Source organism: Acomys minous (genome assembly GCF_964271855.1).
Source record: "Acomys minous genome assembly, chromosome: 4".
Classification (NCBI taxonomy): domain Eukaryota; kingdom Metazoa; phylum Chordata; class Mammalia; order Rodentia; family Muridae; genus Acomys; species Acomys minous.
In genome coordinates this window covers 13,663,284-13,688,689 of record NC_140486.1, presented here as the reverse complement: position 1 = coordinate 13,688,689, position 25,406 = coordinate 13,663,284, and the positions used below count along the sequence as shown (strand labels likewise).

At 47.9% G+C, this 25,406-nt stretch overlaps 1 protein-coding gene across 1 annotated transcript; it reads right to left on the bottom strand.

Moving 5' to 3' along the window:
* Window positions 1-24,260, bottom strand: LIPG (lipase G, endothelial type). Its single transcript, XM_084779248.1, has 10 exons — window positions 23,880-24,260; window positions 20,019-20,200; window positions 18,267-18,446; window positions 16,796-16,907; window positions 8,815-9,036; window positions 8,327-8,569; window positions 7,619-7,739; window positions 6,327-6,545; window positions 3,774-3,878; window positions 1-2,035 (listed from the first exon to the last, which is right to left on the bottom strand). Exons 1-10 carry the CDS (start codon window positions 23,971-23,973, stop codon window positions 2,014-2,016), a joined length of 1,500 nt encoding a protein of 499 aa, XP_084635374.1. The 5' UTR covers window positions 23,974-24,260; the 3' UTR covers window positions 1-2,013.
* Window positions 24,261-25,406: the final 1,146 nt, after the last annotated feature.

Genomic DNA, 25,406 nt, shown 5'->3' with positions numbered 1-25,406 from the left:
TTAAAAGCTGTATAGTTTTTTTATTATTATTTTACTATTAAAATTTTTATAAATCTTGAAATTGGTTAATCTTAAGGTAAAAATGAACCATATATTTGTCTTTATACATTATATACACTTGAGAAATAAATAGTGGTCTAAGCCTTTTAAAAAAGCATCAGATATACAAACAAGGCTTCAAGCCAAATGGATAAATACACAGGTCATGGTTTTCCAAACTTCCATTACTAAACACAGAAGCTGGAAGTCACCAGGATGTACAGCCAGCAACAAGCTTTACTTTGGCTAGAAAGCACTCAAGGAGGCGCACTGGGGTACCATGTGTTAAGGAGAAGCACACGAGGAGCTTGAGAGGGCACCATGTGTTAAGGTTCAACTAGTTACGTCCTCAGAACTTTGGCATGAAAACAGGGATACAGTTGGTACAGTACAGATACAAAGAGTGTCCATTAAAAACCTAAGTACAGAGGGACCATTCCCCCACCCACAGCAGACAGCACACACCCGTTAGAAACTCGACCCTTCGCCCATGGGTTCTCTGGTTGTATATTAATAAAAAGGTTTAGATTTTATGGATAGCTGTGTGTGAGGGGGGGCGGGGTTAATTCCCTGCTTATCACATCAGGAACATGTTGGTAGGAAATAGTCGCAGACATCTTTGTGGAGCTGCAGAAAGGAGTTCGTGAACTTTGCTTCCAGAAAACCTTGCTGGCTTCTCAGCTTGCCCCCTCCCACCACCACCTTGATATATTATCTAAGCAGGTGGCTGAATTCCCCCCAAGCCTTGATTTTGTGAAACGAGACTAATAACGGCTGCTCAGCTCCCTGGACTCTAATTAAGGGACATGCAGGCAAGCTGTCTGAAAAACCTCTAGAAGGGTGTGTCCACTATCAATTCCCATTACGATCTGAACTAGGGAGCTTTTCCCAAGAGTTTAACAGATAAGGCACTGATTTAAAAAGCAAGCTATTTCATGGACGAAAAAAAAAATCACCGTACAAACATCCAAGCCAGCTCTGTCTGCCGAGGCTGGTTTCTGCAAGGCAGGTATGGAGGACACACGCAATACTGTCTAGCTCCCTGAACTGCAGGGACTTGGCTTCACCACTGTGGCCAGCAGGCGTGATTTTCTGCTTGCTGTTCTGTTAGAGTGGCCAAGCATGGCTCTTGGAGGAAATGGCCCATGAAAGCCTCAGAGCCCCTGCTCAATCAGCCTGTAGGCCCTCTCCTTGGCCCCGTCTGACTTTAACCACAGGCATACTCATGGGCCAGGGAACCTGACCTGAGGACTTCCAGGGTTCCTGATCCCGTTGGCTCTAAATACCAAGGTTGTGTCATGTGTCTACTGCCTGGTGCTAACTAGTTGAAGTGCCCAAGAGATGTTTGTTCAATCAAAGTATGAATAATGTAAAAAGTGAATGCCAACTGTGTGAGCTTCAGAAGGTAAGCTATGGAGGCTTGGCATGGTGGGATAGCCAAGACAGAACCAGGATCCATCGGTACCTCTCGTGGGAGGGGAGTGGGGCAGCAGCCCCAGCCTGACCTACTGTGCCCTCTCTCTAGGTAACACGTCTGCCATTACAGTATGAGTTAGCTTCTGAGAGAAAGACTACTCACTAAGGTTCAGTGAGGCCAAGCAGCTGCCAACCTTCCACACAGACCCACTTCAGAGCCTATGTTCTCTACTGTTGAACAAAGCCGGGGCTCGCCTAACAAAAGCGAGAGCAGCCCAGAGGGTACAAGGGCTCAGGACAGTCCAGTGCTCACACCCAATCTGGACTCAGCTTCCTGAGGTGTCAGCAGAGGTTTGGAGTTAGAATGTCAGCAGTGCACAGGTTTCTCCGTGAGAAGTCACAGTTGTCGAGGGAGACGAGGCGAGCCCAGCAAGCAAGCTCCTCCTGGGGTGCCAGTCAAGGCTGAAGGCTTCCATCAAGTGGGTCTTCAGCAGTAACTTTCCTCCATGTGTGTGGACAGTGGGGTGCGGGGAATAGACTTCAGGACTTCTTGAGCCCTCAGGCCAGGTCCACAGAGGGTCTGGAAGGAACCATGTGAAGTCAATGTTAGCTCACTCACCAGCAAAGCTATGCCATAGCTATCAAGGTGTGAACCAAGACAGGGTATCCTGCACGACTGGCTATTATACTGGCTTGCCTTTAGGAAGATGGAAAGATCTCCTGTGAGAAACACCATAGGAGCCTGTCTGGGCTGCTAGGTCACATGTCACAGGCAATGCAATTCAGTCATGCATGCCTGTACACACACACACACGCACGCACGCACGCACGAGTGAGAGCTATCAAACTTCTTTGCATTAATCTGAAAACATACAAGATTCTACTGTAGCGGGAAGGGAGCGAACAAGGTTGAGTCAAGGGACCTGACTTCTATTCTCAAACTACAGGAGCTCTCTGAACTTTAGTCTCCTTCCTGGTGGACAAGGTCGTGGCCCAAGGTCGTGTCAGGAGAGAGAAGTCTGACAGCAATGCATGTGACTAAGGCTGCCACAACTTCCTAGTGCTCTTTTACTGCTTGGAACCCTGCTGTTTTCTGTCCCCCAAAAAGATATAGTGTGCACCAAGTTACATAAGTTAGAACATTCTAGAACAGAAGTAGCAAGAGGTAATCCCTTACCCCTTACATAAGTCTTCCTAGGGTACACAATGCATCAATGAAATTCATGTATGCAGGAGCACTTTGAGAGGGGTAAATTTAAATCTGAACCAAAAGAGTTACAGTAATGATAGAGGGAGATCAAATGAGCCTGCACTTAATTAGGGGGCAGTCTTCAGCCCCCACAAGCCTGTGAGTGCTAAGTGTGGGGTCTGCTGATGCCAGATCACTTGGGGGTGCAGTCAGACCTATTGGACTGGCAGACAGTTAATCACAGGGGATCCCTGAGCATACTTTGCCTGACAATTGGTACCTAAACAGAGGCAGATGCTTCACCTGAGCAGGTGAGACCTCCCTACTGAAACGAGCAGGCTTTAGCAAAAAAGTCCCATCACACACTGCGGACTCTTGGAGACAGAGACAGTAACAGCCTACCTTCTGAAGTTGTAAAAAAAAAAAAAAGTTAAACTCTGTAAGGGATTGGATGCCAGCAGGCACACGCTGCTCACCCAGCATTTTACAGCTGGCTTGTCACCCAGTGCTCTGCTGAAGGCAAGGGGCCGGAAGTGAGAGTGGCTAGAGAGGCAGTCTCCCTCATCTTCAGAGGGTGGTGTGGTGTCCATGGCATGAGACAGGCTTCCCTGAGGATGCCACTGTCACATCCTTCCTCCACCTGAAATCATTTGGTTTCACACCAAGCAACGTGATACCACACAAGACAGCCTCTCTGCCTCACTCGACTCTACACACAAGCATTTCTATACCTCAAAGTGAAGAGAACTGGGCCTACTAACAAGAGTTCATACCAGCCCGGGGTTCCAGAAAAACCTAATAAATGTGGTTATTTCTTGCCCTCCCACCCCACTGCCTACTGCAGCCTAGAGACAGAAGAAGCTAGGACTTCTCCCCAGCTGTGCTCACCGTAGGAAGTACCACACTATGATGAGAGGGCGTGGACACCAAGGCTGGGGTTTTATGTATACAGATACAGTGAGCACCTGGGAGATAAGACAGAGCAAGGGGCAAAGGGACAGTCACATTCCCTGAGGCCTAATATTTTCACTTAGGTGTCTGTGTCTCACCCTCCACCAGGTGAGTTCTGTACGTGATGGACTTTCCATCAGTGGCCGTGGGCAAGTGGAACACAGCGAGTGCTAGTTACCTGGCTTTGGCTTTTATTCCCCAGCCATCCCGACACTTGTGAAACCACAGCTCTTGTCCCGGGGAGATGTCAGTCTTCTTAGGGTCTTGAGCGCAAAATGTCACTCTAGGAGAAAAGAAGAAACCACCACTGTAGACAAAACTCTAGAACAGTGCTTTCTGAATCCAACGTGTATGGGAAAGGGAAAGAGAAACTTCCAGCATGCTGTATCCACTCCAGAGCCCTTAGAACTGCCCATTGCTAATGCATGGCTGACCACCGCTGCTACAGGCTCCACCGTGGCTGCTGCAGAACTGCCCCTCCATGGTGCAGGGCTGACATCAGTGCCACAGGGCTGCAGCATGTATCTTGCTTTATGATTCTGTCACTTGCAGCCTCGATCACACATTTCCTACTTTCTTCTCTACTTTCCCAAAAGGCCGCCTGCCACTCAGGGCCATGATGTCTTGGAAGCTCCTGTCCCTGCCAAAGTCCCTGGAACCTGACCTCCTGGACCTCGGTACTCAAGTGGTTCACAACCACGTGTAATGCCAGCTCCGGAGAATCCAGTGTCCTCTTCTGGGTACCTACATTCATACACACATACCTACACACACACACACACACACACACACACACACACACACACACTTTAAAATTTTAAAAATAAATATAAGACAGGTGGTGGTAGCACATGCACCTTTAATCCCAGCACTTGGGAGGCAGAAGCAGGCAGATCACTGTGAGTTCAAGGCCAATCTGGTCTACAAAGTGAGTCCAGGACAGTCAAGGCTACACAGAAAAACCCTGTCTTGAAAAATCAAAAAGTAAAAATAAAAAAATAAAAAGTAAATATAAAAAAAAAGTTCAGCACATAGGCAACAAAAAGTGTAAGACTCAAAGGCCTGATAACCACCATTTCACAAGAGTTTGTGGGAAGCAATAATTTGTGGCTGTACCACACAACCTTGATAATGTGAGTACCATACCGATGACCAACACTGTGTAGGACATTTCACTCTGATGCTGAGGCAGGAAAAAAAAAAGACATGTTTTGGACCTTTCCTGGGGAGTTTAAGCACCTTTGGGCTACATGTTTATAAGCATAGAAAAGACAGCTTATCTCATTCACAATGAGAAAATACAGATTAATACAATGCCATAAGACCTGCCCCCACCTCACAGAATGGCAGCAGTGTCCCCCTGCGGGTGAGGAAGCGAAGGAGGGAAGCTACTATGGCACTAGCGCCAAGGTTGGAAACAGGTCTGACCACTTTGGAGAGTTAAGTATCAATAGGCTGAGTCTACGGTTATTGGCTAAATCCCACGGACAACATCTGAATGGTTACAGCCAACTCATAAAGCAGCGTGTCCGATTATGGAAAATCTAGGTGCATCTAAAACAGTTCTACAACAAAAGTACTAGTGGGCATAAAAACATAAAGGAAGGAAGCACGCTCCTATTAGTTAATTAGTGCAAATGTTTTGTTCCATTGGTGTGAAAGAAGGGGAGGCCTGGGCAGAGGAAGGGCACAGAATTGACTCCAAATGTTTCTGTGATGTTTGACTTTTGAAATCCTGTATCTAAACACAATTTGGGAAATTGCTTATATCTGTTAAGTCTCGATAGCGATTTAATGAGCGTTTACTACATCTGAAATATTTCATAATGACAACTGTATTTTTGTCATCACACCTTTCAGTGCAGGCTGCACTTAAGCATGCAGGGGAGGGGACAGCTACAATGATGAGGTCACAGGCTGGGTCCTAACAGCTCCCCACTTGAAAAGATCCCCAAGTCACGGGTTCCTAGACTAGATACTCCAAGGAAGGATCCAACATGCCAGTTCACTGTCTCTGCTGTCAGCCTGGCCAAGGACAACAGACACAGGAAGAATTATAATGGGGACAACGTCAGAGCCCCCAACCTAGGGCTGATGGTGGCCACCGCAGTGGTGGGAGAAGAAAGCCTCCCTCCGCTGAGGAAGGTCTCCAGGCAGGCACTGGCTTTGAGCCCTCCTTGGCAGAGTTAGGGCACAGTAACAAAAACTGATATATAAAAGGTCTGGGTCTCCCAGTTTGGGGTTCAAAGAAATGAGAGGCTGCCAGCTGGCACAGCATAGCGAGCTCCCTGCTAGTAGAAGTCACAACCCCAACTGCACAGAACTGACCCCAGGGCCCCTGGAGGAGACACAGCAATGCTCTGAAGAGTAGGCTCTGGAAAGGTAGGTCCCGTGGAAGACGTCACCTGAGGACCCAGATGCTCCAATCTACACTTTAATGCAGCACCACACAGAGAGCCCTGTCCAGGGAAAATCCAGCAGGGGACTTGGCAAACAGAACAAGCACTGGACTCCAAGCAGCCCACGCCCGCCCCTCTTCCCGAGGGCTGCGGTCAGAACATAAGATGTCCCAGTCTCAAGAAGCCCTTATCTGGGAGTAATAGTGCTTGCAAAAGTAGCTGAGGTTTAGCTGGTGGCACAGAGTTCTGCGGATGACTCATATAAAGGGAAAAAATGCCGAAGAGCCTGGTGCCCTCCTCTCTCGAGGGCCAACAAGGGCAGGAACACTTACTTTCGCTGCGTTTCCCCCGACTTGACACGAATTTGTCGGATGTGCAGCTCCCGAGACGGGTTGCTGGGTTGAGACAAGTAGCTGCGGAACTCATTCCACAGGTTGTACCAGGAGTGAGATACCGCCTCCCAGGCAAGCCTGATCTTCAGGAGATCGCCCACGTCCTCCTCAGTGTAGACCAGGAAGGTGTTGGTGGCGTTCAGCCCAATCTTCTCCACTCTGCAAGGTGAGAGAGAAGCTCGGCTCACTTCCTTCCTCCCCGCACCCCCCGCCCCCGCCGGCTCCATGGAAACTGACACATCTTCCCACCGCGTGGCCTCCATGTCCCCACTCACAGGACCCACGCAGGAAGCTGGGCTGCACCCCACGCCGACAAATAACTTCACCCAAAGAGCCTGACTTATCAAAACCCTTCATGAGCAGCGCTCCCTTTGTGCCACTATCCTAAGAGGAAGCATCAAGGAAGAACAGGAAAAAGAAAATAGCAAGTTGCCTCCCCAAGGCAACCATTTTGACCTTCAGCCCGAGGCTGCACGGTCTCACTTTTTCCCTCCCTTCTTTTCTCCCCCATCTTCCTGCCTCCTTTCCCAGTTTGCATGGACTGCCTTGCCACTTCCTGTTCGCGATCATGGATGTTCAACTCTTGTCTTCCGGCAAGATGTTGAGCCCTTACAATTATGACTGTAATGACCGTCCTTTCTTTCGTATTCTTTATCCTTCGTTTGTTGACAAGACCTCACTGTATTGCTCAGACTGGCCCAGAACTCGCAATTCTCCTGCCACAGCCTCCCCACTTGCTGGGATCCCAGGCTGCACCAACAACCTGGCTCTGATATTTCGTCAGAGTGCCAACATGACTTGGCAGGAGAATGCTTTGTACCTTGTAAGAACTTAACAAATCTCTACAGCCCTCCATGCACCCCTCCCACACACGATTGCTATGCAAGGTCCAGAGATGACATTCATAGAGTTGCAAGGCCCTAACGCCTCGGGGGTCAGGCATTGCCTGAGATGAACCAGCGGTTTTCTGGGCAGACAATCCAGCAGTTTCTCACACAGCTGAATCATCTTGGGAGCTTTCCTCTCGGAAACCCCGTGAGTCAAGGACTTGAAGGAAAATGTACATCAGAAGAGAGGAAAGAGAAGACAGACATTGCCAGCTGGAACCACCTAGCTCCTCCTCAGGGCAAGCTGACCTGACTCTCCTGTACTTCTTCTAGCACCTTCCTTGCACTCTCAAACTAACTGGTTCCTCATCCTGAATCAAAGCCACCAAGACTGATCATACTTACACTTCCAAGGGCAGGTTCTGGGAGTCTCCGTTACTGCCGTACAGGGTAACGTAGAGGGTGGGCTGGATGCTTCCCACGTTCTTGTAACTGAAGATGTGGACTTTCAGCTGATAATGGTAAACTGCACGGACAACAGCACAAAGACCTATGAGAGCCTTGCTTGCCATCCCCGGAGTCACACAACACACTGAGTTTTAGAAACAAACATCCTGTTGGCCCAGTCTAGCCTCAGCCTGGCTCCAGTTCTGTTCTGCCTGACGGCATAAGCAATCACAAAAGAAGTGCCCTAAACTTGGAGGTCAGATGTCTGGGGACTTGGGGCTATTTATTTTCTACTAAATCTCAAGGTCTTCATATATAAAATGCTGTTTCACAAAACATCATAAACAGATTATAAAAGTAAAACCTACTGCTTCAATCATCTGTGTACTTTGCTGCACATACTGAGCATGAACATGCTTTGGCAAACTAAATGCAAAGTAGAATTTTAAGATATTGATGCTGATAGTATTGATATAACAAAAGAGGTCCTTACCCTGGAGTTTTAAGAAGCCACTTTACTAGGGCATGCACAATATGATCTGATTGGCTATAACTTGCTACAGCTAGAGAGACCACAGCTCCTGGGCTGCTATATACCCTGTTCCGCAAGAAAGTATGAAAGAAGAAAAATACCAAGGGGCACTTGGGAGCCCGGAAATGAGTTACCTCTGAAAGGCATGCCAGCCCGGGTTTTTAAGTACATTTTGCTATTCCTCTTCTTTCTGATTTTCTTAGCATTGTAGCCAATGCTATTACAGCGGTTCTTCCGGCAGCTGAGGCAGATGCCCCTTTTGAAGCGGCTGGAGTCGGTGCACTGGAAAGCAAAGCTTGGCTTGTCCTGATTCACCAGAGAATCAACAAACAGGTGTACAGCTCGCTCATGCTCACATTTCGCCACCTCTGTGATTGCTGAGGAAACGGGACAGAAAACATGGGATGAACAAGTTCTGGATGATTGTACCACTCAGTCAGTAACCAAACATACACCTCATCAGTAACGGTTAGGTTTATCGAGGCTGGCAGTGTGTAATTCTTCACATAAGGCTCAGCGATACAAAAGATGGGTTGAGCCGTGTTGGCTGCGTTAACAGCTCAGGGTGACTTAGAAGGTGGATAGCGCTAGTCAAGTACAGGACAGGTGAGAAGAAACTCACTTCCTAATGCAATAGAGCCCAAGACATCGTTGTATCCACAGCCTGGCTGGAAGTCGCCACCATTAGGATAGATGTCAATGTGACCCACGGGCATCCGAATTCCGATGCTCAGGCCGAAGGAGAGAGTGTAGGTGTGCAGGACATCCACAAAGTCTGCATCATCTGGGGAGAGCCGCCGGTTGATGTCCACGCCTTCAAACATGGGTCCTGCGGGATCCAGACCTGCAGCAAAGAAAGCCAAAAATGGCTTAACAAGAAGCTCAAGGCATGGGGTCTTGACTTAGAGTCCGAGTCTGCTGCGTGGAAGACACCCTCAGAGCCGAGCAGTCAAAGCGAGACGTAACTAGCCTGGAGAAAAGTAAGGAACCCACATGTGGTTGGTTGAGATGGCATCACCACAATTATGTCCTATAATTATAGAACCAGCATTTTTGTTTTCCAGAAGGCCCACCATGTCCCGGTGCCTCAGCCAGCTCGGTGCACTAACCCTAAGGTTTGCCCTGCCGTCAGCTCTGGGGAAGCGCGGGGACTGAGAACTAGAGGCCTGCTAGAATACCTCGGCTCCTGACCCAGTCGGCACCTTCCATGGCAGAACTCTGTCTGCCCTAGACTGGTTGGCTACTGTTTGGACTCATTCTCCTTCCTTTACTATAAGTCAGGCCAGGGCCCAGGCCCAGGTCCACGCCTTCAAGCATGGGTCCTGAAGGCATGGATGAGCAGAGCAGAGCACCTCTAAAACTCAACACAGTGAAAATGAACCCCACTGCCAGGACTCCACCACGTCTGCTGTTCTGCAACCACAGTGAGAAAAGACTCCTTGCCTCCCCACCTTCCATGTTGAATGTGAAAGCTGCTCTACTCAGGACACTGGTTCTCCTGCTCAGATCATAGGAGGGAGCTTATTTTAAACTTAGAGTCTACTGTGTAACTCTAACCTCCCCCCCCAAAAAAAGACCCCCAAAAAACCATCAAACACTGAAAGAACACCCAAGCAAGCAGTCATCTGCGCACAGATGCATCAGGACAGCAGATGAGGAAGAAGGTGCTCAAGGATACACCAGGACACACAGGGTGAGACTCACCACTGCCTTTCATTATGAACTATACAAATATAACAACATTGTTTAAAAGAAAGAAAGATTCTCTTATAAACATTGATGCAAAAATGCTCAATATAAAATACTTGTAAAACGAATACAAGAATATATCAAAGATAGCATTCACCATGACCAGGTAAGACTCATTCCAGGCATGAGGGATGGTTTAATATACAGAAATCCACCAATTTAATCCACCATTTAAACAAACTGAAAATTAAAAACCACATGATCATCTCCTTAGATGCAGAGAAAGCATTTGATAAAATCCAACACCCATTCATGTTTAAAGTTTTGGAGAGATCAGGGATACAAGGCACATACCTCAACATAATAAAGGCTATATACAGCCAGCCAATAGCTAAAATCAAATTAAATGGTGAGACACTTAAGGAAATTCCTCTAAAATCGGGAACAAGGCAATGCTGCCCACTCTCTCCATATCTCTTCAATATAGTACTCGAAGTTCTAGCCAGAGCAATAAGACAACAAAAGGAGATCAAGGGTATCCAAATGGGAAAGGAGGAAGTCAAATTATCCCTATTTGCAGATGATATGATTGCGTACATAAGTGACCCCCAAAATTCCACCAGAGAACTACTACAGCTGATAAACACCTTCAGCAAATTGGCTGGATACAAATTTAACTCAAAAAAGGCAGTAGCTTTCCTATATACAAATGACAATCATGCAGAGGAAGAAATTAGGAAAACTACATCTTCACGTTAGCCACAAGCAATATAAAGTATTTAGGAGTTACTCTAACCAAGGAAGTGAAGGACTTGTTTGAAATTTTTTCAAAACTCTGAAGAAAGAGATTAAAGATGACATGAGAAGATGGAATGATCTTCCTTGCTTGTGGATCGGGAGAATTAACATAATAAAAATGGCCATCTTATCAAAAGCAATTTATAGATTCAATGCAATCCTGATCAAAATACCTACACAATTTTTTAAAGACATTGAAAGTTCAATTCTCAACTTCATATGAAAAAAGAAAGAAACCAGAATAGCTAAAACAATCTTGTACAATAAAAGATCCTCTGGAGGAATCTCCATACCTGATCTCAAACTGGACTATAAAGCAACAGTAATTAAAACAGCATGGTACTGACACAGCAATAAGCTGGTTGATCAGTGGAATTGAATTGAAGACCCAGATATGAATCCACACACATATGGTCACTTGATTTTTGACAAAGAAGCCAAATCTATTCAATGGAAAAACGATAGCATCTTCAACAAATGGTGCTGGTCTAACTGGATATCTACATGTAAAAAATGCAATTGGACCCATATTTGTCACCATGCACAAAACTCAAATCCAAGTGGATCAAAGACCTCAACATAAAACCAGAGACGCTAAGTCAGTTAGAAGAAAAAGTGGGAGAGAGCGTGGAATACATTGAGACAATTTCCTGAATAGAACACCAACAGCCCAGGCCTTAAGGTCAACAATTAATAAATGGGACCTCATGAGGCTAGGAAGCTTCTGTAAGGCAGGAACACTGTCAAGAGAACAAAGCGACAACCTACAGACTGGGAAAAGATCTTTACCAACCCTACATCTGACAAAGGGCTAATATCCAAAATATATAAAGAACTCAAGAAAGTAAACACCACCAAACCAAATAACCCAATTGAGAAATGGGGCTCAGAACTAAACAGGGAATTCTCAACAGAGGAATATCAAATGGCTGAGAAACACTTAAAGAAATGTTCAATCTCCTTAGTCATCAGGGAAATGCAAATCAAAACAACTCTGAGATTCCATCTTACACTCATCAGAATGGCTAAGATCAAAAATTCAAGTGACACCACATGCTGGCAAGGATGTGGAGAGAGAGGAACACTCCTTCATTGCTGGTGGGAATGCAAACTAGTACAGCCACTTTGGAAATATATCTGGCACTATATCAGAAAACTGGGAATAGGGCTTCCTCAAGACCCAGCTATTCCACTCCTTAGAATATACCCAGAAGATGCTCCAGCACACAAGAACATTTGCTCAACCATGTTCATAGCAGCCTTATTCATAATAGCCAGAACCTGGAAACAGCCTAAGTGTCCCTCAGTAGAAGAATGGATAAAGAAACTGTGGTACATTTACACTATGGAATACTACCCCGCTATTAAAAACAAGGAATTCCCAAAATTTGTGGACAAATGGATTGAACTAGAAATGATCATAATGAGTGAGTTCACCCAGAAGCAGAAAGAGTCAAATGGTATATACTCACTTATATCTGGACACTAGCCCAAGGGATATGTCCCATAAAAGTCTTAACTTACCAGGAAAGTGGGACAGAGGGAAGGACATCCTATTGGGACTCTAGGTGAGAGGAGCATGGGAGAATGGGGAGATAGAAGGATCCAGAAGGTCCTAGAAACCTACAAGAACATTATGATGAGCATATCTGGGCCCAGGGGTCCTGCTCAAACTATGGCACCAGCCAAGGACAATACATGCAGTAAACTTCGAACCCCTACCCAGATCTAGCCAATGGACAGGACATTCTCCACAGTTGAATAGAGAGTGGGGACTGACTTTCACATGAACTCTGGTGCCCCATATTTGACCACATCCCCTGGATAGGGAGGCCTGGTGGCACTCAGAGGAAGGATAGCAGCCTACCAAGAAGAGACTTGATATCCTATGAGCATACACAAGGGGAGGAGGTCCCCTCAGTCACAGTCATAGGGGAGGGAAGTAGGAGGAAAATTGGAAGGAAGGAGGAATGAGAGGATACAAGGGATGGGATAATAATTAAGATGTAATATGAATAAATTAAGAAAATATATTATATAAATAAATAAATAAAAGAAAAAAAGAAAGAATGAGCAGACCCTCAAAGCATGAATGCAGATTTCTGAGTCCCCAGTCCCTAGACAGCCCAATGGGCAGGGCTGGCATACGATATAAGCATGCAGATCGGTTTTCCTGGTGATCCCAAAGTCAGTGGCTTGTGGACAAGGACACTGGGAATTTTTTCCTCCATTCTTCAGGATCATATGTAAAGTGGAACCTCAGGCCACAATCTTTACAGCTCATGTTAAAACTTAAGAGATTAAGAACTTGTCTGTATTTTTTTTATTGTCAAACTGCAATTATACAAACTGGATTTGTCCAATCCAGGAAGGCTCCCTGCTCTACAGATGCACACAAAAAAATATGTGGAAAGAGTTAACAAATAATATGTATGGGTCCTATTTTGCCCTGGGAGCGCTTTTGTCCTTGAGAAACATGTGGTTGATTTCAGAAGACATTTTCCTTTATGGCACTTGTGGGTTAGGAGAACTGACAGCATCTACTGAGGACAGGCCAGAGATACAGCTAAGCATCCTAAAAGGTGCCACATCCCCCCGACACACACACACACACACACACACACACACACACACACACACACACACACACACACACACACACACCCCAAATCTCTACAGGCCACACACAACAGCACTTCCCAGACTAAGAGACCCTAGTCTTAGACACCAAGGTCTGGAGGTGATATGGCCAAGAACAATGTCATTTTGTTTTGTTTTGTTTATTTTGCTTTGTTTTTTTTTTTTACACAAGGACCTGGGGGGAGCTGGCAGATGCTAATCCGTGTCATATGCTGCAGTCCTCATATCCTGAAAGCTCTCTGAGGAGCAGGGGCCTGGCCTGTGCCCAGTTGCATGTCCCACACTCTTGTGGAACTTGTTATATAAGCCACACTGGCCTTGAACTCTTAGCGCTTTGCCAGCTTCTGCTGGGATTGAAACTAGTGTCACAATGCCCAGCAAACCCATGTCTTAAGAGAAGGCACTGGGTAACAGGAGCCTGTTCTCCAGACTCAGGGCAAAGCACTGGGGTGCACATGAGAACATAGCTTCAGAGCAAAGGCAGAGCTAATTTCCAGGGTGAACAAACTACGGCTCATTGCTCATGGGAATGTGTGGAGGCTAAAGCCAGAAAGTTACAGATGTTTGGATGCTTTTATGGGTGGCCACGGCAGAAAGGGATCCCAGGCTACTTAGGGCTCAACCCCAGCCCAGGCCCAAAAGAAAGATGACACAAAAGTGTGCCCTTCCAGAATGTCCCACAATGACCTATTTCATAGGCTGCAAGGGCCACCGTAGGACACAGAAGCTTCTCCCTGCCTCTCACCATGTGCACCGAAGAGGAAAAGAAAGAAGAAGAGGAGGAACACTATGCTTTGCAACCAATACAAGAGAGGGGCTCTTTGCTTGGTGCAAACAAAGGTCCCCACCAGACGGGCAGCTCCATGGAAACGAAGCTGTGCTGGAGGAATGCGGACAGCGGAGGGGCCTCACAGGCCAGCGTGGGGCCTTCACCTACCCACACTGAGCCAGCCCCCTACTCGGACTGTGTGACACACACTCCTGGCCCACAAGCTAAGGAGAAAAATGGCATATCTATTTTTTTTTAATTATATAGTTTATCTATACTTCCAGATAGTAGCTAAGGGCAGGCCCTGCAACCTAGCATCCTGGACTGAATCCCGGATGTGCTACTTCTAGTGTGCAAGATACTGGGCTCACTGTTTAACCATCTGGTCCTCCTTCCCCATCTGTGAAAGCTGCATGGTTACTACGTGGCTCAGAGAGAGCATGGAGGAAGTGCCACGTGCTTGAGGACTGAACGGTAAATAGCATCTACCCTATAGCCTGCACAGGATGCACACCTCACTCGTATTCTTAGAAGAATCCACCTGCTTGCTTACTGCTCATTCAGTTAGGACTGCGTGACCCCCAGACTGCTCTCTGAAGCTGTGGTCTCCATCCTCTTATCACTCAGGCCTACATGAGAAGAGAAGAGACAGCCTACTCAGCCCCCACCAGACACCTACACCAGTGTGTGACAAGGGACTGGACAGAGGCCAGACCCCTGTTCCACAGGGAGGATGGAGGGAAGGGCTTGCTCTTGGGACACGAGGGCTGCTGCATGTGGCAGTGATTAGCATTCTGCCAGCTCCCTAGCTGGCCACAGACAAGAGGCCCTCTTTTCAGCAGCTTCCACTCAAACAAGCCAAAAGAACTGGAAAGCTTTCCTGCTAACCCTATCCCATTGCAGACTAGAAGAAATAGGGGGGAAAATCTTTTCGTTTGTCCTTGTTACCAAGGACATATTGGGACTTGACCCTGGTAGGGACCACATGCGTGCTGCAGTCTGCACCCCAGCTCCAGAACACTAGAGAGTGGCCACACAGTCACAGCCTCCTTTGGGCAGCTTGAGCCCCAGTGCAAGTCAGAAGAAGGGCTCTCAAGCCACGCTGGATGGAATCACTGCCTCTAAAGCGTTTGTATGCATATGTCCGTGTGTGCACTGATTAAACTGTGTGTGTGCACCTAATAGACTCTGTGTGTGTGCCTATTAGACTCTGTGTGCACACTTTTAGGCTCTGTGTGTGCATCTATTAGACTCCGTGTGCATACCTATTAGACTTCGTGTGCATACCTATTAGGCTCCGTGTGCATACCTATTAGACTCCGTGTGCATACCTATTAGACTCCGTGTGCACACCTATTAGACTCCGTGTGCACACCTATTAGACTCCGTGTGCACACCTATTAGACTCCGTGTGCACACCTATTAGACTCCGTGTGCACACCTATTAGACTCCATGTGCATACCTATTAGACTCTGTGTGAGCAACTATTAGATCTGTGTGCATACCTATTAGACTCCGTGTGTGCACCTATTAGATTCCGTGTGCATACCTATTAGACTCTATGTGAGCAACTATTAGATCTGTGTGTGCACCTATTAGACTCCTTTCAACCAGAGTCCTGTTTTTTAAAATGAAAGCACTACACGGAAAAACATTAGCTAGTCGACATTTTCTCCTAAGTACCCTCTGACACTGGCCTAAATGGATCCTCTCCACAAAATTCATACACAGAAAAAGTAATCACAAATCCAAATGTGAATGGTATTTGGAGGTGAGATGTTGAGAGCCAATTAGTAATCAAGGTGGGGTTCCCAGCATGATTCTGGTGGTTTTATAAGAGAAAGAATGACCTAACCGAGTCCTGGCTAATCACATAATACCCTCCACCACGTTATCATGCAGCAAAAAGATGCCAGGCAGAAAAAACAAAAACAAAACAACCTCTTATGCATTGTAAGTTCTCCAGTCTGTGCCAGTTGGGTTTAGAAACAGAAAGCAATTAAGACATCATCACGAGCCGGGCGTGGTGGCGCACACCTTTAATCCCAGCACTCAGGAGGCAGAGGCAGGCAGATTGCTGTGAGTTCAAGGCCAGCATGGTCTACAAAGTGAGTCCAGGACAGCCAAGGCTACACAGAGAAACCCTGTGTTTAAAAAAAAGCCATCATCCTTAGTATATTAGGGATGGGTGGGAGCTACGGATGAATGCCTGGAGAAGAATGCAACCTTAACATTGGAAAGAGCCCTTTGGTTGATGAAACAGAAGCCAGGGGCCAGATTCACTCTAGACTCTACCCCCAGCTTCTTTCTCAACTATCTAGAATCTCAAGGGAGGAACCCAGAAGCAAACACTCAGAGCCTGGAAGTCAAGGCAGGGCCCTTTTGGTCTCTGCTCTTTAGCACTGTTTGCCCTTGAACATGCTGTCTTACCCCAGCCTGTTTCCTCACCTCTTGGGCTAGACCAGTGATGTCCAAGCTGTGTTCCCTATCGCTCCGTGACCTCAGATTTACCCAGCATGAATTTCTCCCAGAAAGGAGAAAGCCTGACAGGTACAACTAACACAACTCATGCACCCATATGAAAGCACACAAGTAACACAACTCACATACACACATGGAAGAGCACAGCTAACACAATTCATGCTCGCATATGAAAGCACAGTGCCAACAGAACTCATATACATATATGGCGGAAGCAGGTCTTACCAGTGATTCTGCCCACTGTGCCTTTCACAAAGTTGCCAGCGTATCCAGCCACGTGTGCTCCAAGACTGTAGCCAATCAAGTGAACATTCCCAAGAGAAAAATCCTCCTTCTCCTGCAGAAAGTCATCAAAGAGTGTGAGCTAAAGAGTGCAGTCCTAGCCGGGCTAGGGGGTGAGGCACACCTGTAAACCCAGCACTCAGAGAGACAGAGGCAGATGGATCTCTGTGAATTTGAGGCCAGCCTAATTTACAAGGTGAACCCAGGACAGCCAAGGCTACACAGAGAAACCCTGTCTCAAAAGAAAAAAAAAAAAGTGTAGCCCTGAGCCTCTGGAGATACTAACAATTCAGTAAGTCCATCATGATGGAAGAAAGGTCACAGGGGTCACAAGCATAAGACTCCCTGCCACATTCCCAGCATTACCAGTGTTGCTGGCGTGCAATACAAATGGTCCACCAGGGACAGAGAGATCTGAAGGACTTAGTGTGGAACTTGAAATACCAAGGGGGGGGGGTAGAAGATGTGACTTCAGGCGGCATGCCTGAGCTTTTCTCTGCAAGCTCTCCTCCAAGGCTTCCTTTCTTTGGGGGCAGAGCTTAGAGGACACAGATGCATCCGTATAGATACCACACCCACTGCAGACCAAAGAGCCAGTCATGTCCTGTGACCTACCTGTACTCTTTGACTTCCACTCTACCTGCAAGAGCTTCTGACTCCTCACCTTAAGCTGCCTGGGCTCCCACAGTTGGAACAGTGATCCCTTACAGAGTCCTCAGCTGGTTCAGGGGGCGGGGGGGATGAGGTAGGCTTTGCCCAGTGGTTCAGGAAACTCTTTAAAGCACCTCAGAGCAAAGAAATACTGCTCGCCCCTGGATTCTGCCAGGACTCAAAAGATTCCCGGGTGAAAGAAAAGTCAGGCAGGAAATGCTCAACCTTTAGGGTCACTTTGCCATCAGACCACTGCCCCTTCTGCCTGGTAGGTCTTCCAGTCTCAGGCAAATGGTTAACTTATAAAAAGTAAGTCAAGATCTGTTTCGCACACACTACTTCAAACAGCACAGTGGCTGATCTATTTGAAGTGGCCTCCTTGCTTTCCATGGCACAGCTGCCCTCCAAAGGCAAGAGCACCCAGCCATGGCTCCTTCAGACTGAAACTCAGCCTTGGCTCCTGGGCCATTCTCAACCACCCTAAGGGCACTGGCTTCTAAGATCAGGAACTAATCTCCCACAAGACAAACTGTTCTTCTGTAGCAAATAAAGTAACAGAAGAATAGAGAGATCTGTCAGGAGTTAAAAGGCTCGGCAGCAGGCTTAGAAGCGACTCGTGCAGTGAGTGCTTTAGTTTATTAGCAAATTGTAATGCTGGAGATTTGATCAGCCTCTCAGTCCCCAGGAACAGCTCTGCATTTCCTAAGAAAACGTGGGCTTAAGGCACTGCTTGTGAGAGATGCTCCCTTTCATCTCCGCTTACCTGCAACCAGTCAAGCATCCCAGCTACTCTCTGCCCCACCACTCTGGTGTTATTGACTGCATCTGTGTACAGCTGGTGAGCCAGGGGCAGCCAGTCAACCACGACTACATTAGCATCTTCCTCTCTTGTCTGCAGGGCTGACACAAGTTTATACAACCAACTTTCAAGCATACCACTCATCTGCAGAGAAAACAGAAAGGTTATTTTTCTTTCAATTCTCCTTCTGGGCTTCCGAAATCCCATGATCCTCTCCCCATCTGGCTGAAGCTCCAAAGAAATGCAGACTGGAACATGCACAAGTCATCCAGGCAAAGGCAAAAAGGCCCTATGCTTTCTTTAGCCCGCTGCCCTGCATGTCTCGAGTGTCCCATCAAATTATTCACAGCTGAGGTGCCATGCTATGTTGCCGTACTCTCTATTACGTGGATATTGATGGTGATAATGACATGAGGTAAGTCTGAATCTCTGTCACATTCAGGCAAATGCCCTGGTCCATCCTTCAAGGAGCTGGAGAAGGTTGCCTTGGAGAATTAGCTCCTCCCTTAGAGATGCAGAGAGGACTGTCACTTACGCAAACACCAAGTTAACAAATGATTCCTTCCCACAACCCATCCCTGCTACCCTCCTGACCTCAGAGTAAGAAAAATCCACCCCTAGAATCCCAAATTAGAACTCAGAACACATTTTCCCACAGAAACACTGTACATGGCGACTAGAAGCAGTTGTAAACCTATCCACACGTACATTATCAAATAAATAGATTTTTTTTCTGTGCTTAGCCTGGGAACCCAAACACTATTTACAACTTGCTTCTATGGGAAACTACCATCCCAAGTTCCAAACACATTACAAAAGAACTTTCTGGAATGTTCCCCATTTGTAAGCTGCAGGCAGTTAGTATTTGCATTTTGACAGGAGAAATTCAAATGTGAGGTTCCACTTGTGTCCCGCGGGATGAGGACATTCAGACAGGCCCCCAGTCATCCCTTCATTTACTTTAGGAAAGTCGGCTCCTACCCTCCCAGCTCCCACGCCTGACTCCAACTCTTGATGAGGGATCTAAAGACGCAGCAAGGATGTAACAGATATGAATTTCTCATCATTAAGAGGAAGTGCGGCCCCTCCCAATTAGTCCAGGCAGAGACCCTCTCACTTAATAGTGCCATTTTCCTACAGACGGTCATTATATGAATGAACAAATCCCTTGCTGGCCAAGAGTTCCTGATGCTGAGTGGTAAAGCCCTTTTTTGTTGAAGTTTGTCATGGGCCTTTCAATGGAAATTGCTCAGCTAGGGCACATAAAGAGCCCCAGTGCCATCTCTATGCAAACAGGAGGGCAGTGTGCCAATAGAAGCCAGCCAGCCAGGCCAGCTGGCCCCACAGATTCCCTGAGCCAGTTAAGTTGCTTCAGTTCAGGATGGGCCCCCTCCAGGCAGTGGTTGGCCAAGGTAATTAAGTATAATTAGAACTCCTTCTAAGCTAAAGGAGTTGGGCTGCTGGCCTCAGGAGAACCACTTTCTGAAAGCCCATTGCATGCCAGCACTAAATGCCACCCTGCTGAGTCCAGATCGCCCCCTCTGTGAAGCCCCCATTACATTCTCCACAGCTGTCTGAAATACAAGCAGCCCACAAGGAAATGGGGGGGGGGGGAGAGAGGGTTTGGAATCTGGAAACTCCGCTATTCTTTTTAATTGACCAAAACAAAAGGAATCAAATCTTATATAAAGCTGCACAGTCCCCTCCTGGGCTCACCGTCCATCCATGAATGATGAAAAAGGTTTTGGCTGTCATGTTGAAGCCACAGTCTTCCAAGAGTTGGTTGTCACCAAGGGCGAGATTACACCCTTCGTGCTCTGGGTCCTTAGAAGTGCGGATGTTAAAAGCCACAGAGGGTTTGACAGCAGCCAGCACTCCAGAGGGTTTATGATGTTCATCTGGGGAGAGAGGACAGGGTAATTACTTCTGGTGACTCGGGTTGTAAGTTCTACTTCAGCCTTGAACAAACAACTTGTCGTTTGAGCTTTAGTTTTAACATCTACCGAGTGTTTCCTCTCTACCTTCTAAAGGAATCTGAATCTACCGTAAATGCGACATCTCAGGTATCCTCAGTATTAATTAGTCATTTGAACTAAATCCTGTGCCTCAGAAACAAAGAGCTGTCTGTCTTACCTTTCTTTATTCTTTCCTTCCAAACTGATTTTCCCTTCCTTCTCCCCACCACCCCACAAGTCCCTTCCTTTAGAGTGTCAGTTCTCTTTTCCTAGAATGCTAAAGACCAGTTGAGTCAAGAATTTTAAATTTTTCGTATTTTAAAAAATTTTAAGCCAGGCATGGTGGCGCACATCTTTAATTCCAGCACTCAGGAAGCAGAGGCAGGCTGTGAGTTCGAGGCCAGCCTGGTCTACAAAGTGAGTCCAGGACAGCCAAGGCTACACAGAGAAATCTTGTCTTGGAAAAACAAAAACAAAACAAAACAAAACAAAATCTTTATGGCCAGGCCCAACGGTGTGTGCCTGTAACACCAGCTCTCTGGAGACAGAAATAGGGAAACAGGTGGAAGCAAGATGACTGTGAATTCTAGAAAGTCCGAATTCATTCTCACATATTCTCTCTCTCTCTCTGTCTGTCTGTCTGTCTCTCTCTCTCTCTCTGTCCCTCTCTCCCCTAGCAGCTCACACCTTTCATTCTCAGCACTTGGGAGGCCAAAGCAAGAGGATTACTAAAGTTTGAGACCAGCATGAGCAACATAGTGAAATCCAGCCAGCCTTGGCTTTATAGCAAGACTGGGGGAGGGGGAGAGGGTGACAAGGAGCGTGATAGTGACATCAGAGGGAGAAAGCAAGCATTGTGAAACCTACCACCTGTGACATAACAGCCCCAGTAGAGTCTGTGGGATCCTCCATGGATCAAATGTACTAATATTTTTCTGCAGAGAAACATAGGACAACACACACACTCTAGAGCGTGCGCACACACACACACACACACAGATTACAAGTAACTTTCTATCAGGATTTGCTGCCAGATGAGTTGAGGGCACGTAAGGTCAGGTTCCTGCTGTACAAGTTCCTAGCAAATTTCCAAGTTTGCAGAGGGTTGGGATTTTGCAATCGGAGGTAAAAGGGAATTGACCCACTGTACAAACGGCTTTCCCTGGCACTCGCACTTTGACCCAACACTTACTTCAAAGACCGTACATTCTCAGGGCAACAGGCACCAGTTTGTTACTAGCTGAAGCCATGGGAAAATTCCTCCGAGCAGCAAAGCTGCCCCTTCCAGCTCTCTGTTATACACAGTGCAGTCCTTTCCTGCTCTCAGGATGTGGCACTGATGACCACCATGGCCATGTGACACTGTCACTTAAGATAGTCACTAGTTGACCTCCACTGTAACTCATTCAACCATCCTAGTAAGCTTCTCTTGAAAATGCATTAGGAAAGTAGAGTACTTTCTTCTGTTTCCCAGAAGACACAGGGAGATACCAAAAGAGCATCCTGGAGCCTAAGTTACCCAAGAGTTAAGAAACAGAAGGGTAAGCCAGGCCTGGTGGCACAAGACTGTAATCCCAGCTACTAAGAAGGCTGCAGGCAGGAAGATAGCAGGTTGGAGACCTGCCTGAGGTACAAAATGCACTGAAGGCAAATCTGAGCATCTTAGCTAGCCCTCATTTCTGATTTTTAAGTAGTAATAATAACAACAACAATAATAAGCAGCAGTAATTGTAAACGGCTAAGGATATAGCTCTGTATTTGGTACTCGCTTAAGGCCATAGATTTATTCACTAGTTCTAAAGAGATACACAAGGGAGCTGGGCAGTAACTCAGTCGGTTGGGTGGCTGCCTAGCATGCACAAAACACCAAATTTGATCCCCAGCACCACATAAGCCAGGTGTGGTGGCACATGCTTGTTCAAGGTCAACCTCAGCTGCATAGTGAGTCTGAGGCTTGTCAGGGCTACAAAAGGCACTACTCGCCCCCCCTTCCCCTCCCCCTCCCCCTCCCCCCTGCGCCAAAAGGAGGAAGAGGAGAGCATGGTGGTGAAAGGGGCCAAGGAGGCACAAGGGGCTGGGGACATATGCCAGATGCAATAGGGGTAAAATCTGGAAAGCACAGCCAAAGACACATGACCAGAGCACATAGCTGTCATGAAATTAAAGCCCCAACTGGCAGAAATGTGAGCTACAGACATGACTAGTTCAGTTCTCCAACCTGGACAGCCATTCTCACAGAGAACAGATGGGGTGGCTTTCCAACCCACAGACCAGGAGGACTACCCTGGCATCTGGCTTGCTCTGACCCCTCCACAACCTGGCTTGCTTCCTACTTCTTAAGGACCAGGTCACTTTGGCTTCTGGCCCTTTGCGACTGTCCTTCTCTCTGCTCCTTCCAGATGGGTCAAATACTGCATAAAGTTCTCCCTGACCACACAGTGAAAGGGACCGCCCGCCCTCAGCTCCACTTTCCTGCCTCACTCTGAGCACCACTTACTTACACGCTTGTATTAGCTCCCACGGCTGAGCCTAGGTTCCACAAGGGCAGGGACTGCCGTCTACTCTGCTCTTTGCTATCTTCCCCCACCGTCAACACTACTTGGATGCTGGAATGCATTGATAGTTTTCAAATGAATGGCACCACCCCCTACATGCTCAGAACCACAGAACACAGAAACTTGACGGAACTTTCGCATTCTTCAGGGAAGGAACAGGAGGCGCTATCTATCCCAAGCCACCCTCCTAGCTAGCACTCAAGTTGGAAACAACCTAGGAGAAGGTGGATTTTCCCCCATTCCTTCCAACGTAAGCTCCCAAGTGCCCACAGACTAACGTGGACTCCTAGCTCCTGGCGCGGTCTCTGCAGAATAAAAGACAGTAATGATAGGCTGTGGTTTAGGTGCTCTGGGGCACTCCACTGCTTAACCAGCTCCTGGCGGCTCTGGATGACCCCGCCCTCACTCCAGCAGGGCAGGTTGCCTCCGGTGAGAGAGTGTCATACGGAAAGAGTGCCATACAGGACCAAAGAAGAGGGATAGCAAGATGCTAGAAGGAGAATGGGGGAAGGGAGAGAGGAGTGAAGATTATTTGGGGGGCGGGGGAGAAGGTGCAGACCAGGTGTTCCCTACCAGCGGTTATCAGTCTAAAGCCTGCCACCACCTTAACTTCCAAAATACCTTAACTTTCAAAACCCCTAATGTAAAGGGGCAGGGGGAAAGGGGGGGCGGGGGAATTGGGGCTAGAGATACCGGAAGTTAGAGCTCTTGCTAAGAATCTCCTGGAATCACTAACCTCCAAAGACAAGGCAAGGTTTAAAACATGATATAATTTAAGAGCCGCTGGAAGGCAGCTCAGCCACCAGGGCAGCGCTGATTAAAGGAAGGAGGAGGCGGCAAAAGAGCGTACTCCAGCCCACGCACTCTGCTGGCCCGCAGCCTCCGGGATAGCTTGCTAGCGGATGCTCTCATCCGAAGCGCCGAGGCAGTGGCCTCCGACACAGAGGAGAACACAGACCCGACAGTGGAGAAGGATTTCGCTGGGACCTGAAAGCACTGAAGAACGGTTGGCAGGACCCAGCGCATTAAAGTGGGAAGAAGAGTAATAAAAAACGAATGCACATTACCTCGCAGCGCTCTCTGGGGAGGTAAGGTTGTGAGACTTCCCGCCGAGAAGCAACAATAGACGGTCCAGAAGCTGAGAAGAACGCGGCTTCGCATCCTCCCCTGACACGCCCCCCCCCACCAACAGGATTATTTTTTTGGAGGGGTTTGTTTGTTTTTAAGCTACTAAACGTCCCAAGCCTAGAAGTGAGCAGGCTAGTGTTGGCCAGAAGGTGATGAGCTGCTGGACAGCTGGTGGAGGTGGAAACTGGAAAGTTGGTAGCGCTGTGCGCGGCGACGGAGAAAGGAGCGTACGGAAGGGCTCGCTGCCCAGCCTGACCTGTCCTCGCCTAGTACCTCTGCGAACCCGAGGCTCGCCGCTGTCATACTGCGAGCTCCACAAGAGGTACTTTTTAAAAGTATTCCAGTCATCTGACCCATCGCCAGATGGTTATTTGCATAATTTATTCCTGTCTCGGGATTCTGATTGGTCACACCTTCACTGACGCCCAAATTCAGAACTCCCCAAAGTTTGAATGAAAGTGCCACACACCCACCACGTGGACGCCTGAAGGGATAAACTAGGTTTACCCCGGGCCCGCTCTGCCGGCTGCTGCGACTCCAGCCTCTCCTTCTACCCCTCCTATTCCTGGACACCGCCCCCCCATCCTCCACTCCTTCCCACCCCTCACCCCCGCGTATCCCGCAAAGGGACATTTCTCCGAAACGACGTTCCCACTGAAGAAGCGATCCCCGTAGACAGGAGGTCATCCTCTCCAAGGGGTAGGGGTAGGGGGGGGAGCCAGCCAGCGCTAGGATGGTCTCTCCGCACCCGGAGCCGAGGGTCGGAATAGGGGAAAGCCACCTGGACGTTCGTTTCTTCTTTTTCTTCTCCTAGAGCTTTGTAAGTGCAAGCGGAGTGAAGACAGATCCGGGAGCCCTAGCTTGCTCACTCAGGACAAGCCACCCAATTTCTGCAGGGCCATTCCCTCACCCGCTGGCATCGTAAGAGGTGCGAGTTCCTAAGGCTTAGGGATCGTGGGGAAAATAGCTCGCTCGCGTAGGAAAGTGCTTAACGCGGGTAGGCGCTCTACTGTTGCTGGGGAGTAGGAATGGAGAGTAGGAATGGAGTGCCACAAGCCACCCTTCCCCAAAAGAAAGGTGAGTCCCGAGAGAGTCTAAGACATGTGGCCACACGCCCAACTTCCCGCTCAGTGAAATTAAGCACCCTCCTCTCTTTTTTTCGCCGTCCTTTTCTCCCTCTTTAATACGGATCTCCAGGCTGTGAGCAACAAACGGAGGAAACTGTAATGCGGAGTCGGTCCAGGTGACCTGAGTTCCGGAGTCCGGGGCGGTAGCAGAACCGCCGCACCTCCCAGCGGCTGGAGTTGCCGCGCGCGAAGCTAATTGGAACCCGCCGCCTCAGGGCTGGGCGTCAAACTGCTCTGCTGGCCACACCCTGGACGATTGCGGGAGCTCGTCCCGCGGCTCCCGAGAAAGGAACACGGACAGCAGCCCGTGCCCCTTCTCCCCAAGAGTGAGCGCTCCAG

Excerpts from the sequence above, each read along its gene's own strand:
- LIPG (XM_084779248.1), bottom strand. The coding sequence starts at position 23,973 with ATGCGAAGCCGCGTTCTTCTCAGCTTCTGGACCGTCTATTGTTGCTTC. Across the intron at positions 8,570-8,814 it reads GGGCTCTATTGCATTAGGAA|CAATCACAGAGGTGGCGAAA; the intron begins GTGAGTTTCTTC and ends CCGTTTCCTCAG. Across the intron at positions 2,036-3,773 it reads GGAATAAAAGCCAAAGCCAG|ACCCTCTGTGGACCTGGCCT; the intron begins GTAACTAGCACT and ends GGTTCCTTCCAG.